Source organism: Ambystoma mexicanum, chromosome 12, assembly GCF_040938575.1.
Source record: "Ambystoma mexicanum isolate Mex_15411 chromosome 12, UKY_AmexF1_1, whole genome shotgun sequence".
NCBI classification, from domain to species: domain Eukaryota; kingdom Metazoa; phylum Chordata; class Amphibia; order Caudata; family Ambystomatidae; genus Ambystoma; species Ambystoma mexicanum.
Window position 1 is genome coordinate 765,756,749 of NC_090936.1, and position 15,979 is coordinate 765,772,727.

General features: G+C 39.8%; 1 protein-coding gene across 1 annotated transcript in view; it reads right to left on the reverse strand.

Annotated features, from left to right (window-relative positions):
* Nucleotides 1-4,893: 4,893 nt before the first annotated feature.
* The window catches only part of KERA (keratocan), a 282,789-nt gene continuing 271,703 nt past the window's right edge, over nt 4,894-15,979 (reverse strand). The window contains exon 3 of the mRNA XM_069629264.1: nt 4,894-6,145. Coding sequence (XP_069485365.1) covers nt 5,973-6,145 — 173 coding nt within the window. The 3' untranslated portion in view covers nt 4,894-5,972. The remainder of the gene's footprint in view (nt 6,146-15,979) is intronic.

Here is a 15,979-nt window from a genome sequence, read left to right on the forward strand (position 1 = left end):
GAGAGAAAGGAACTGCACATAGACCCTTGTCCCTTTACATACATGGCATTACTGTGATGGGGAAGTGCCGGGAACACTGTGTTCCCGGCATAAGTGATGGACAAGGAAGCTCCAAGTAAGTGGGCACGGTTGAGGGTGGGATGTGGAATATGGGTGTGTGGGGTGGGGACAATGAGGAATGGGGGTACACTTACCTGCTGTACTGGTGAGGAAAATTGCAGCCTCCAGCTTTGAGGAGGCTCGTAATTGGGACTTTACCATGGGGTACACTCCCATTCAGAACAGGCCCCCCTCCAGGATGCTAAATTTAGATAAAAGCAATTATGACTTTTAGAGCATGTTGAGTTTGATAGAATTATTTTCTTTCATGAATATGTTATATTAGTACATATATTGAATTGAAGGATTGCATCACCTCCTTTTGCAAATGTTTAGTATGAACTATCAATCAAAAACATGCATAGCAATGCTGAATCTAAAACCCCTAATTTCATTGGCTGATTATTGCAGAAATGCATCTGTGTAACAGGGGTAGATATGGATGCATCCAATGGGATTCACTCCAAATTCAAACAATCACAGTTTAACATAATATAAGTTGTTGTACTCCAATTTTCTAACAGTTGCCAGGAGTTGCTAAACATAAGATGTAAAGCATTGTCAGATTACAAAATATGATTTTTCAATGTAAATCAATATAATTGTACACATTCTTTTATCTCACCATTTAGATCACAATGTGGCCAACATAGCTGTAGATGTAATACTACTTAACATAAAGTATATTTGACATTACTGAAACTTTAATTTTGGTCTTAAGATCAAAATACCTCTCTCTTAAAATGATTTAAAAAAATAATACACCACTTTGTTGTACCAATGCTGCTACTGTTTATGGCTGCGGTATTGTCATCCTGACTATGCTTGACCTACTAAAAGCTTTCAATATTTCATCTTATTGTACCAAGCTTATCTTGAAGGGTGAGTTTTGAAATGTGTCTGGTCCTTCATTGTAGACTGTTCTGAAGCAGTTTAAATGTTGTCCTTCCCATGCCCATTATGTCCAGTGGTCTTGAAGGGATGAACCTGAAACCAATTCTATTAAACATGTCATTTCATTGTTTCCATTTTTCCAAATATGCCAGCACCACCACACTGGCATCTGTCTGGTAATTATGGTGCCTTCAGAACAGCACTTTAGTAAGTGTTTGTGCCACCGAAGGTTGCATAAATATGTACGTGGTGAAGCTACATATGGTAATCACTGAGTAGATGAAAGTGGACAGCTGGAAGTTCTTGTAAGACTAAGTATTCCTGACCTGTGTCATGGAGAAATACTCTGTACATGTGCTCAAATGAAAAAGTCTGAGATGTATACTGAATAGGGAAACATCTATGGTTACTCATATAATATGTTTGTCTTTTTGTATATAACATCCATTTGTTCAAAAATGATTTCCCAATTGCTCGCTTAGATGTCAGCAGCACAGTCTTTGCCTCAGTGATATCACGGCATCCAGAACAATGGATTTCAGTCACCAATTGCCTTTCAGAATTTCAAACAGGTTTCTCACACTTATAAGAAAATTCTATAAATTGGTCTGGACATACATTTATTACAGATGGAGGCGATCAGGAAAAACTCAAATTACGCATATTTTGCTAGTGTAGACATTGCTGAGGCTTTTGACAGAGTTTATCGTCATCTGCTATGGCAAAGGTTCATTAATGGGGTATGCCGGATGGTCTTCTAAAATTGATTCTTCTGCTTCTTCATACATACACCTTCCTTCAGGTCGATTGAATGAAAAAGGTAGCCTCAATTACCCAATAGAGAAATCAAGAGGATTAGAGCAAGGGCTCTAGCCCCTTGCCTTTTTAACCTAAATGTATCACATATGAGAGAGGGCTTGAAGATTGTTTGAACATTCCCTCCAAGGCTAGGGACCTTCTCCCTCCAATGGTGGGCGTATGCTGACAACCTTATTTTATTGGATCAGACTGTGATTGGTCTATGGTGGGCTTTAAATGCCCTTCAGGAATATGTAACTGATACAAACTTGACCATTATAATTAATAAAACCGTAATTTTCTTTTTCTTCAAATCAAAAATTAAACAAGAATAAATATAAGTTATCTTGGCACATTACTAACAAGACATTAGTGGTGTTGAAGGAATTGTCCTATTTGGGCAACCTTTTTGTGGCGAAATACATACTGGTCCTCTTCTTCAAACTCTTATGATGTATTTTATGTTTACTTTTCCTGGGTTTCGATCATCAATGTATACATGTGAATATTTGGACACCACAATTGGTAGCTAATCATTTTACATATAAAAGCCTGAAGGGTCCAGGAGTAGTACTATTTAGAATAGATAACACATTAAAATTGTTCTCTAGACATAAAACATTACACATTTTTATTTTTATTTTATTTTAATGTTTTTAATTGCAAAGCGTGGAACAAACTTAGTGATAGCTTCATTGAATAGATCATGTTTCTTATCAAACACATTGAAATGTTTACATACACTTGAAAAAAAAGAAATATTAAATCAACCACTAAAAAAGAACAGATGTGTAGAGTAAAACACACAAATTGGGTACTCTAAAGCCTTCATTGGCCCATTCTGTGTTTCCAGTTATCTTTTTTCTATATACTCTATATGGAAGGTTTCAATTTCAAGACCAGTTATCAGAATCCACGTAAAATCCAACCAATAAAAACCTTTCATTCTACATGATTGTCATAAAGGAACTGTAAGGACATGTACAACATTTTACAAAATGTAATGGCATTTTTGCAAAATATAGTGGCATTTTGTTGCCAGCAGAACTATTGCATTTTTTAGCCAGTATAATATAGCCTTATTGGTAGTATGCAAAGTACAAGATTTACAACACAGCCAAGCCCAACTTGAAACTGCAGATAATGAAATGAACGCATAGAAAAGCTTAGTGCTGCCAGGCCAAATAATAAAGTGCACCATATTTTTTTTTGGATGTCTCTTACATGGAGAATACATTAAATTATATAACTGACTAACATAATTAACACTGCTAAAATACGAATTCTAACTTCTTTATCATTATAATGCAGTCTCATATGCAAAATGAGGTGAAAATCCATGTTTTAGTGGCACTGCTGAAATTCATTTTTAAATGCACACTGGTGTTTTATTCAGCTTGTGGAGAACAACAAAATGCTGCAGCAAGAAACAAAAATTAAACAGTGATTCTGGTCTGAAGCTTCATTGTTCTGAAAATGAAGGGCGGCACAGAACACATTCTTTTTAACCTGATTGGGAGAAAGTGTCAGCAGACAAGAAATGTCAAAAGGGGAAGGATAGGAACTTTCGTGGTGACAAAAAATGCGAAGAAGAGTTAGTTCATGCTGGGCTGAGAAGACTGACGGAGTTCCAAGGGGTCAGAGCACTGGCTGTGAGAGATATCTCGCTAGTGCTCCCCACACAAGATTACAGAAGCATTTCGCGCTGACACTGGGCTTGAATTTGAGAATATAGCATGGTCGTGCTGAGAACCTCAAAGAAATACTAATCTTGGTAAAATATGTGCCAAGTGAGGACCATGTGAATTGCCGTATAAGTGGCAGAGGTTTATTACAGTGCAGGAAGTCATTGCATGTTTATTTTTCGTCATGTTCAGAATGTGGGAACATTAACCCATGTTTCAAAAGAACTGCTTGTTCTGTTTTGTTTTCTTTTATTTTGAATTCCAGGTGACAATGTCATTAACCCATGGTAAGACTTTATGACATGTAAATAAGATTCAATATAATAAGTGTGTATGAAAACAAATGGGAATTTGTGTCATTTATGCATCTGTGAATTTATTTACATCAGTAATGCATACAGGGGAGGCTCATATCAGTGCAGTAGTGCATTTGTCAATTTCCCAATGCAGGTAAAATAACAAACCAGAGAAAGCTCGGAGGTCTGTGTGTGGTGTGCCTTCCTTGCATGCTGATGGGAAGGTGTCTGAATGGGCATATAGATTACTGGATGTCCATAGGCCAGTAATGCCTAACGGCGCATAGGTTACTGGATGTCCATAAGCCAGTAACACTAGCCACACACTGTAGGTGGCGCTCTGAATAAAATCATTGTGTTTTTCTGAAGTGCATAGGTCTGGAGCTCTCTACAGACAACTAGCAGGTAAAAGTTTTGTTTTATGATGGGGTTATAGTATAAAGAAGAAAACCATGCTCAACACTATACCACAGGAATAAATCCCGCAAAACAAAATACCACTAAAATTACCACCAATATAAGCTAACAAGGTATGGTCACTAAAATAATATGACGCCAAACCCAATCTAAATGCAAGACTAATTTACCACCAAATTACCGCCAATATTTTTACGGTAAGAAAATACTGCAAAATCCCAAATTTACCCCGATAAGACAAATTATCTTACAAATATATTATAATTAGACTAACCAAAATCTTTGTCATTTGATCACAAATATCACTATATTTTGCTCTATCCTGTGGTGACGTGAAACACAGCATAGAAGTAGGGTCTCATTTTCTGTAATGAATTAGAGATGTTCATGTTTTAGATCAACTGCATCATGCAATGCACATTTTGCTGAAGCAGCAGGACCAGTGGAAGACTCACCACCACCTAATCAATGGATGAGAGCACAATAATTCGGCACACAGTAAAATCTGAATATGCTTGTTAAGACGTTCTGAATCAAACTTTATGAACATTTTGTTCTGTTTATCAGTCTAACTCCCTGATACGGAAGGGCGTGTCCACTTAAAAATGGACACCAGGCAAAAGATTGATATTCATGATCATTCTGCAGACATTATCCATTCCTTCTTGTATTGCCTTAGGAAAGCACCAGAAACTAAAGCCATGTCCTGCACATCATAAAGTTTTAATAACTTTTCAATGCAGTGCTAATCTCTTTCATTGCTGTTATGGAAACCTTATACATAGAGCAAGCAATGTCTTGATTTCGTAATGAATCATCGTTAGAATGCACACATGTATTTATTAAACACGTTCAAACCTGCAAACTTGAATTTAAAGCATGTATTCTGTAAAGTGTGGGGTACCCAAAAGGAACACTAAGTTTGTAGCAAGTGACTATTCTGGTACACTATGGGCACTCACAGCTATGCATAACTGTATCTGTGAATACCCTTCCCCCCACAATCTTGCCATGGTAAAATTGATCCTATTTTGTCCTAGCTAGATAACATTCTGACAATTGTAGTTGGCAGTGTTATTATATGTAACTTATTTGTTAAGTATTAAGTAAGTAGTGATTCTACATATCATTTAAACGGTAATAACTCAAAGAACTACAGTATAACGTTGTTATTAAATAGAGCAGACATTTAGAAGGAAAAGACCACGGTGAAATGACAATAGAGAAGAACTTAAAACCAGGCAAAGCTCTGGTTTGATGGATAATTATTCACATTGTCAATATCTTTAATGTGAACGTTAAACATATTGGTTTAGATAGCTATGAGAAGTGATGTCTTTACTCGTGACGTTATTTGGTAGGCATGAGAATGCCAGGATGCCAATACTATGTAATTGGTCAAATAGACGCTGTCTTAGGTGCAGCTGAATACATTTGTGCCATTATACATTACCTACATGTAAACAAGTTATTGATTATGCACACACATATGCATAGTAGTCATAGCTATAGTATGCACAGGAAATGAAACATTGTTCTAGGCATTTTAAATGAGATGAATACTGCAACATGTCTTTTGAGGTTGTAGGTATTTTACATTGTAGACATTCAAACAAATTCTAGATGTGAAAACCACTGTGTGGCAATTCACTAGAGAAAAAGGGATGACAGTAAAAACACATTGACTATTGCTGCCATGTGTACAGAAACACGTTTTTGGTATACAACACATGTTCTTCAAACATTTAACATCTAATCGTATTTCAGGATTGGATGAACATCTCTATATAATTATGGCATGCAGGAGCCTGAAGCATATCAAAAGATCAACAGGAATTGGAGGCTTAATATCATTTCCATCCAAGCGGAGATATCGAAGACGTGGTCCATCAGAGTAGGGGTCAGTTAGGTCTTGCAGATCAAGTGGCGTCGGGCAAATTAAAGTGCCATTAACACCTAAACAAAAAGAAATTAAATTACTGAAAATATCTCAACGAAAAGAAAATTCTTTCCATCTACTTCTCAAGACCTTGTATTTGGTAAATGTTAAGTGTTTGCAACATTTGCTGGTCCCTTCAATCCATCTTTTTGTTCAACATGGAGCCAAGAGACCACATACATGTCAGCAGTCTGCGGTACAGTACCAAATAACATAACATTATCTATTTAATTTAAAAGCTATAGACATCTCTTCAGCAAACCTCACAAGTGAAATATAACGTTGCGAGTTGTAAAATGTTTTAAAATTGTATATCCTCAATTGTTAAAATATGTGCTAACCATAGCAGAAATTAAGTTTGAACTTGCCCCGATTCAAACCAATTTGCAGTTTTAATCAGGCATCGGCAACAGGAGCTTTTAATAATGAGATATCTTTTGAATGTCTTAACATTGTGGCATTTCTGTTGATTTTTATTATCCATAAAAGTAAGGTTTTCAAATCATTATGGCAATACTTTAACCAAATTCATAGTGAAGACCCATTTAATGCACAAGAGGATAAGGGTTTATGAAATTCATCTGGTAGACTACTAAACATGTACCTCTCTGGAATGGCACCTGGGACTTCCCATACACTGAATTCCTTTCTTTGTTTGTGCTGTCATTTAAAAAATAGAGCACCCCTAAATGTCAGATAGTTTTATATGTGGAACGATGCAGCAGCTTCCTATGTTCTGCTGTCTTATCATGTTCTATGTTAAATTAAAAAGGGCACCTTCAGGTATATGGTTTGTTTGTGATTTTGTATATATATGTATACATATTAAAAGCAAAAACATTAATCGAAGTGCAGATAAGGTGAGTAAATTTAACACAACAAAATCCTTGAAATTCAGTGCATTCAGAAACCTGGAATGACTTAACTCGGCTCGTTCTCGTTGATCTCCCCCATAATGCCATATCACCCATAATGCCATGTTGTATGGCAATGAGAATTTTTTCTCTTAAAATACATCTGTGCACTTGGGCTTTGTAAGGTGAGCGTGCCAAGTTAAGTTGGTACTGAGTTTCCCAATGCTCTGAATGTTAAGGGTTTTGTTACTCACCTTAACTGCACTTCAACTAAAGTTTTTTTTTCCCCTTCGGCCATGCCCACTTCATATTTTACATCACTATCAGTACATTAGCAGTTTAAGATGCTACCAAGTGTTTGCCCATGGTCAGTCATTTTTCACCCCTGATGTCTTTATAACCACAGGTACATTGCAATGAAATACAGCTACCCTCTGTTATACTCTGTGTTATTTGTAGGTATTATGCCAATGGTTATCAGGAAAAACTGCAAAAAATAAAATGCTTCCATGCCCTCCCAGGCTCTCATCAAGTGCACCCTCGTTTGTGCCTGCTCCCCACACCCCCCTGGTGGCCTCCTCTCTTCTCCTACCCTCTCCCATTACCCCTCCCAACACTGGTCATTTCTGTGATGCAGTTTTCATTCACATAGTGGGTAGCCGCGGTTATACCCCAGGTTATTCCCTTGGGTATGTGAAAAATATGTGACCCTTGTGTTGCAAACTTGGTCCATAGGCCCATCCAACTCCCAAATGTCACTTGGTGCCCTCTTGCCACCCCCCACATATAGCCTGGTGGCATTTGCATGTATTTTGACCGGCAAATGTTTTTTTTTCATCATTCTATTTTCAGGAACACTGGTATAACATGGCGTATAATTGCGGCTATCAAAAGCATCGAGAAAAAAAATATGGTGGCTGTTTCATTTATAAATACCCTAAAGACCCAGATATTCAATGATTCCAGGCAGATATAGCTAACCACAATCAACAAAAGCATTGCGTGTCAAAACGCTTTGTGACCAGTTGTTTCACCCCTGGTCTGGCAGTTTTGGCTGTGTGGTCGAGCAAAAGTTGACCTTTTTACATCTAGGGGAAAATTAATGGGGACTAGGCTAAACATGCTTTTTTGTTTTCTTAATAACTTTCCATTCTGGGGAAGAGTGAAGTGTGGATGTGGCAGGGGAGGGCTGGTCAATACACCATTGTCTGCAAAATGTCAGCCAAATCCGTCACATGAGTCAAAAGTTATGAATAATTCATTTTTTTGTTTGTTTTGATTTCCTAAGTATCGCTGAGTCACCTTAACTACACGGCACCAGCCTATAGCTAAGGTGAAACCTTTGCAGATAGATTTCATTCTATTGATAATAGCTTTTGAATCGCTGTGTGGATTTGGATGGAATGTTAGGAAAAAAAAAGTTTAGCAGAGTCCCACCTCCAATACTGGAAATGTTTGAAAAGATTCATAAACAAATTAAAAAAGTTATGCAGAAATCAAAAAAATGCTTTCGCCCTACTTCAATTCATTTTGTCATGGAGAAAAGGTAATATTTGTGGGACTTAATTTATTAGACTGGTTTCAGGTAAATTTGTCCAGTAATTCATAAAAGATTCGACAGAGAAGGGGGTGCCCCTGCTCCAAAAGACTTTAATCTCCCATGGTGCTTTGCAGTAGAGAGACTTTTCAGAAATGAAAACATGCCATTTTATTATTGCTCGATACAAGCAATGCCAAGACCCTTTGCATTGTCCACAAGGCTTTCTGGCCCGGGGCCCGCACTACATCCAACGCTCTCTTCCAAAATATCTTCCTTCTCGAGCCCTTCGATCAGCTACCTACAACTCTCTAAGGGTTAGCGCTTCTCCAGGAAGAGAGTGGGGGGTAAATCTCTCTCCTCTGCAGGTGCCTCCCTCTGTAATAGCCTCTCTTCCCCTCTCAAGCTTTAACGGACCACCTGAAGTTCTGGAAGCAGCTCCAAACTTTCCTCTTCTCCTCTGTGCTTTCTCTCTCTCCCTCCCCTGCTGGCCTACCTGACCTACCCGTTTGCTTTACTAACTGGTTGCTTGGCTACCCTCAGAGTCTCACTGGGTCGAGACTCTTTCTTGATTAGTCACCCTTACACTGCCTCTGGTCCTACCCATGTAGGACCATGCACAAGGGGCTGTAACTGTAACCCTACAGTCCATTGTTCTCCTTGCACTACCCAGAGCTGTGCTGCCCTGACAGCACTTACTCAGCCTTGCTGCCCTGTTTTTCCCCTGCCCTCTCCCTTGCACTTCACCCGTCCCTTTCCCCTTGCGCTTCTCGTTATCGCACTTCCACGATCTGAATGACACAAGGCCTAGTAAGATTGTTTGTCTTGTCCGCCCTCTATCTTCCATCCCTTGTCTTGTCACGCCTAGAAACATTTGTGTGCAGGTGCGTTATAAATGACTTATATCATATCATTTGTTCACAGATGCCCAGAAAAATATACAATGCCACAGTAAGAAATGGCTAGACTGGCAGCACCCAAATGGCAGTCTAGCCAGGTAATTCACTTAGCAGGACTGCTTTATCATAAATGCCCCATTATAAAAAGTCATACCAAACTGAGGAATGACTAGCCTGGCTGCACCAAAATGCATCTCTAGCCACTAATAACACATATCATGCCTGCTTAGCCTGGACATGGATAGCCATTATAATTTGTTGTACAATCCTGCCACCCGACACATCCCCTCTCCCTCCCATCCCAACCTCCAAAATCAGCTCCTTGGCCCAGAATTACCTCCATGTCCCCCTTCCTTGCCCCAGAGCTTACGGTTGAGGCTCCTTGCCTCATAGGTAAGTGTTGGGATGAGGAAGAGTGGTACTAGGAGTAATGAAGATTACAGGTAGCTAAATAAAGCATTACCTCCATGTACCTCTACCTCATCCCAGAACTTGTGTATGAGGCAGAGTGCCTTATACACAAGTACTGTCTCATACACTCTGGGACGAGGAAGAATAGGGCTAGGAGTAATGAAGATTACCAATAAGTAATCCAGGCATTAAACACAAGTATTGGTGCAACACCAATGAGTTGACTGGGATTCAGCACTCCCCCCACTCCCCATGAAATGTTGAACTGGCTGACCTTCTGAGCAGTTGCCAGACAGAAAAGGACACATATGTTAAACAGCACATGGGTTTGTCTGTTAACAAGAACCCACAAATTACTAACATAAAGCAATTCACTGTTAGTACCTGCATTCAAATGCCATTTTTTTTAGGCAATTGAAATTGTGATGTGGGTTTAATACTTGCATGCCATGGGAATGATTGGAAGGGTAGAGAGGGAACAGGAGACCACTCATTCTCACGGCAGTCCATAAGTGGGTGATTTAAACCTTAAAGGAGAGAGTTAACTGCTTGTAACATTGAAGCTGCACTAGAATAATCTCATAAAAAATACATAAAGAAATTAGATGACCCAAACAAATAAGTTTGCCCCTCCTCCACCGCCCATGAAGTTGGCACCCCTCCCAACATTTGAAGGGTTAGCCCCCGAAATGTAGGTTTTGTAGCGCCCCTGAACGCAAGCACACACACCATTCACCATATACAGACACGCACACCCAGCCATCCATACATTTAAGTGTGAATTCTTTCACCATACTGTCACACCCAGGTAGCCATCCATACATTTAAGTGTGCACCCTTTCACCATACAGGCACACCCAGGCAGCCACCCATACATTTATGTGTGCACCCTTTCACCATACAGGCACACCCAGGCAGCCACCATTATATTAAAATGTGCACCCTTTCACCATACACTGGCACAGGCAGCCACCCATACATTTACGTGTGGACCCTTTCACCATACAGGCACAACCAGGCAGCCACCCATATATTAAAGTGTGCACCCTTTCAACATACACTCACACACGCATACATCATGGGGTTGAGGGGAGCCCTAACACTTAAAAAAGAAGTTAGGCCTCATTACAACTATGCCGGACTGTAAACAATGGTGCTGGTAAGTTTACCGGGCCTGTTGTTTCCGGGCCGGCATATTACAGCTCTGCGGGCGGTTGCCGTCCTGCCTGGCAGGTCAGACCTGCCGGGCAGAACGGCCGAGCAGAATGGCACCCACCCGCATAGTTTTCACGGAAGCACTGGCACCATTATTAATGGTGCCGGTGCTTCTGCGGTCCCCATTCCTATAGAGACCGATAGGACTTTATGGAAATGGGGACTTACCATTTGCCGGAGCCTGACTTCCCAGATCGCCGGGGTTATAATCCCCCGGTGTTACCGGGAAGTCAGGCGCCGGAAAATCATTACGGTTCCGGCGGCAACCTGCAGGTAGCAATGGCACGGTTGCCGCCAAACCCACAATGAGGCATATCGTTTCTTTTTGAAGTCACTCTGACTTCATAAAGAAATAATTTCTGTTACAGAAGTTTATTTTTCGACAAGTGCTGGGAGGGGCCCCCACACGTTCTGGTGGGGCCCCCCACATGGCGGGGCCTGCGGGGGTCCCTGTTATGCCCGTGATGCCTGCCATAGTACCTGGGGAAGCCAAAAACAGTCAGTGATCGAAAAGCTATTTGGTCAAGGAAAAGGTTGCACTGGCATCTGGCTAGAGGGGGGGATGGTAAAATTGGGAGCCAGTTACAGTTTGACCATTATTTACTTATTGCGGGAATACCGGAGGAATATCGCTAGGTTCCCTTGGCAATAACACAAGACGCACCCTGAATAGAAAATGCATCACATGAACTGAAGAGTTATAAGGGGTAATGGGAGAGTGCCAGTGTGGGAAAAAGCAATTGGGTAGGGGGAACAAGGAAAGATAAGGTTGCACATGATGAGTGCCTGTGAGGATGGGGAAAGGTTTTTGATTTTCAAGCATTGTTGGGGGGAATACCTGACGTATCTTGTGAGAATAGAAACTCTGTTGCCATTATCGGGGAATACCGGGCAATCTCATAAGAATTTCACATTTACTAGGCAGGGAGCAATGGGTCTCTATGCCACAAGCAATGGCCAAAAGCCATGGCTAGTAGGCCCCAAAGAAACCTATTGGTGCAGCATGCACAGTGGCCATGGCCAAAGGCCACGGCTAATGGGCCTTGAAGAAACCTATTTGTGAAACATGTACAGAGGGCAAAAGCCGAATACCAGGGCTAGTGGTCCCTAGAGAAACTATAGTATAACAAACCCTTGAAATTCACTGAAAAACTTTATATGAGAGAGGTTTAATGTAATCTGATCTAACATGAAAAATACATAGGAATACAACTTTTGAAATTCAGTGGAAAAAACCTAGCTTAAGGTGATCAGATTTAATGCAACAAAACCCCTAAAATTCAGCACTTGCACTTCAAGGAAGCCCACGTAAACTATGCTTCCCTGCTGCACATTTTATGAACGCAATGTTGGCATCACAGATAACATCACTGATGACATTGCTGGTGACATCACTAGTTACATCATACATGGCACCACTGATGCCATCACTAATGCCATCATACATGACCTCACTGAGAAGATCAATAATTACATCATATATGGCATTACTGAATATAGAGGTTAGAATATTTGTGTTGTCCTCTTTTGATACAAACTGGCATGGGACACATTCAAGTATGGATATGGTTATTTGTGGAACAAACATTTGCAGTATGTATCAACTTATACAATTAAAAATATGTAATGTTGTACAAATTGTTTGAATATGTATTTACAATACCTCATTGCATGGAAAGTACCTGATTCAGGTAGATCTATTTCAGGTATTTCAAACATAATATGATAGCTATATGGCAGTAAAAAAATTATAGATACAATTAGAAACATGCATAATAGTAAGTGTTATAAAAATAGTCAATGTCCACCTTTAAATTTATAATTCTCCTTATGTGATAGCATTACAAGTTTTATAAACAAATAATCACATACAAAAGAGTGTGTGACTGTATGCATTGTGATAGCATATAATCTAAAACTTCGAGGTTTCTTTATTATACAAATTCAGTTACTTATGCTAAATAATTGTGTGCCTTGGACTACATTTAAAGAAACAAGGGCAGAATACAATGTACAGTGTCAGTATGAGATATGTACACATATGTTACATAGCAAAACAGAGTTGTCCTTTTTTTAAAGGTAATTAATCAAACCAGCGAAATCATGGGTGCCATGTATGATGTCATTAGTGATGCCATGTATGATTAGTGATATCACCAGTGATGTCATCAGTGATGCCACTGTGATGTCAGCATTGTGATCATACGCTGCGCAACAGGAGGCATATAGGTAAGGTGGACTCACTTAAAATGTGAGTTCTGAATGACAGGGGTTTTGTTGCATTAAATCTGATCACCATAACTCTCTCTTAAATAATGTTTTATCACCGAATATATTTTCAAGAAAAAAGTCTTTAGTTGCAGGGATATTAAGGTTAGCAATACATTGTAACAAAACGTTTAATATTCAAGGAAAAAACGTTAGTTGCAGGAGACGTTCAGGTGAGAACTTAATGTAACAAAACCCCTGAAATTCTACTAAAGCCACCTTAACTTCACACCCCTTGTTGTGCAGCCTATGACCATAATTATGACATCACAGATGTTGCTGCGCTACAGGGGGCGCAAAGTAAACATGGCTTTAGCTGTATTACAGTGGTTTTGTTGAGTTAAGTTCTCACCTTAATGTCCCTGCAACTAAAGTTTTTTTCCTTGAATTTCAAGGACTTGTTTATTCCATAGATTTTTAGAACGCTTCCAGAACACTAGCATGGTCTTCGACAATGGAAGGTGGGCACGGCCTTTGGCCGTGCCCACTGTTCATTTTAAAATGCTACCAGACCACTAGCCATGGTCTTCGATTGCAGGCTTTGAAAAATCACAATGGTTTTAGGCAATGAGCAGTGAGATTTAATAATTTGGCATGGACCACACACTTTGGTTAAGCAGCTTGCTACAAGTGGTAACCCATTTTCGGCCCCATCATTTTGCAGCATGTCGATTTGGCACGGCCATTCTGCTGCAGTGCCAATTTTGGCATTCGAGCCCTTCTCAGCGCGAAATCCATTTCGGTGCGAGGGAATTTTGGACGTAGCTGACATTGCAGACATGCCTAAACGCTGTTGTGCCAAATAAGATTTCAGAGCTGACCTGCAACAAACCTCACCAACTCCCAGTTGCAATGCTTTTCTTTTAAATAAATTCAATTAGTTGAATATAAAAAAAAAACATACAGCCTTGAACCTTGGTCTACCAGAGTTCAAGGCCCAGCATTTAACTACTGGGCCACAAAGGTTTGGTGCTTCGCTGGGCATACATTTCAGTATGTGGGTGTGTGTATGTGTGTACATGTCTCCATGTCAGTAGGAAGCTGCCAGCCAGTACTGTTTTTTTTGTATTTTGTGACTTGTAGTTTTGTTTTGTCTATCAAGTGTCCTGTACTAGAAGTCCCAAAATGCAAAGTAACATGGAAATCTGAAGGATCATCTTCCAAATAACAAGGGACATGTAGCATATAACAAGATATACAAGACATATAACTTGCATATAATCATGAATTCTCCTGCACATTTATTTGTTTGGGTTGAATGGCAGGAAGGGATCTGTACATTGTTGAAAGAGGAGGTACGTAGTGTAGAATCAGAGCAGGGTGGAAAAAGTAAAATTGGTATTTTTCAGCTTTGGACAGTGAGAATAAGGGGCTGGAGAGTAGTGGTGTCTACTTGCCCAAGCTATTTTCAAAGTCTAAAAGTAGTGTAATATATTAAGGGAGTAATGGGATTGTGTGGCAAGCCCATCTTTTGAGATGCAAATAAAGTCTGGTTTGTGCTGGCTCATGTGCAATGGAAGATGCCAAACTATTATTACCTAATTGGTAGTGCAGCTCAAAAAACCTTCTTAAAATCATGCAGTGTTTGGGTGAACATTTCCATGAAGGAGGCCACATGGATCAAAGGCATGCCTGTTAAGACTGCATAGTCCAGAATAAGTGTTAATGTACTGTTTTTTTTTTTTTGAAAGTCTTGAATCCTGGTCTGCTAGAGTTCAAGGAACAGCAATCAACCATAATGCCACAATGGCTTTGGGCTTCGCAGTCCATACATTTCATCCTTAGCCTACAATTTAATATGTCCAATTGTAAAAGGCTAAGTAAGAAACTCGTGAAAATCCAAACATTAATGTTATTGTAATATAATGGTTAAGTGCTGCATCTTGAACACCCGCAAGCCAGGGTTCTCGATAGCAGCGTTCAGCACAAATGTGTTTTTATTTCCCTTTTTCAGTTTTACAATGTTGCCCAGAAACAGTGTAATACATGTTACATTCTTTTTTATAATGTTGCAGTAAATAAATGTGTTTCATGTTTAATATGTGTTCAATTCCACAATGATGCAAAGTGCCTGCAGGTTTATTCCAATTGCGACCTCTCTCATCAAAACATAGTTGCACCGAGAGGTACCTGCGTTGAACTGGCTTCATCTAACTGGGCACACCCAAATGGAACCTACGGGGAAACGGTTGCACCATAACAGGTTGCGGCTAACTGGCCACGCTGAAATGTCCTGTCCTGTCCACTCCCTGTTTTATGGCCAGTCTCTTGGTGACTGTTGTGATATATTGCACAACCCCAACTAACCACATGTAAGCAGCACGGAAACAGGAAAAATGGCCTTCTAAAAGTATAACATATGCCCAGGTACTCTCTGCACCCATTGCGAAAATCTAAAGCAAAAATATATGCACATTACTGCTTAGATTCAATGTGAGGAAAGGGCTGGCCCTCTCAGGCCTTGTTGCTCTAAGTGGTCTTGTAACAATGTGTTACTCATTAGTCACCATGGTCTGAGGGGGCTGGCATTTACCTCACTTTGAAGCTAAGCAGGGTTGGTTCTGGTTACTGCATGTATGGGAGACATGGATCAACAGTGATTTTTCACCCCCAATGTCACTGTAGCTGTAAAAATATCTATGTTTGTATTATGTATAACAGATTGCA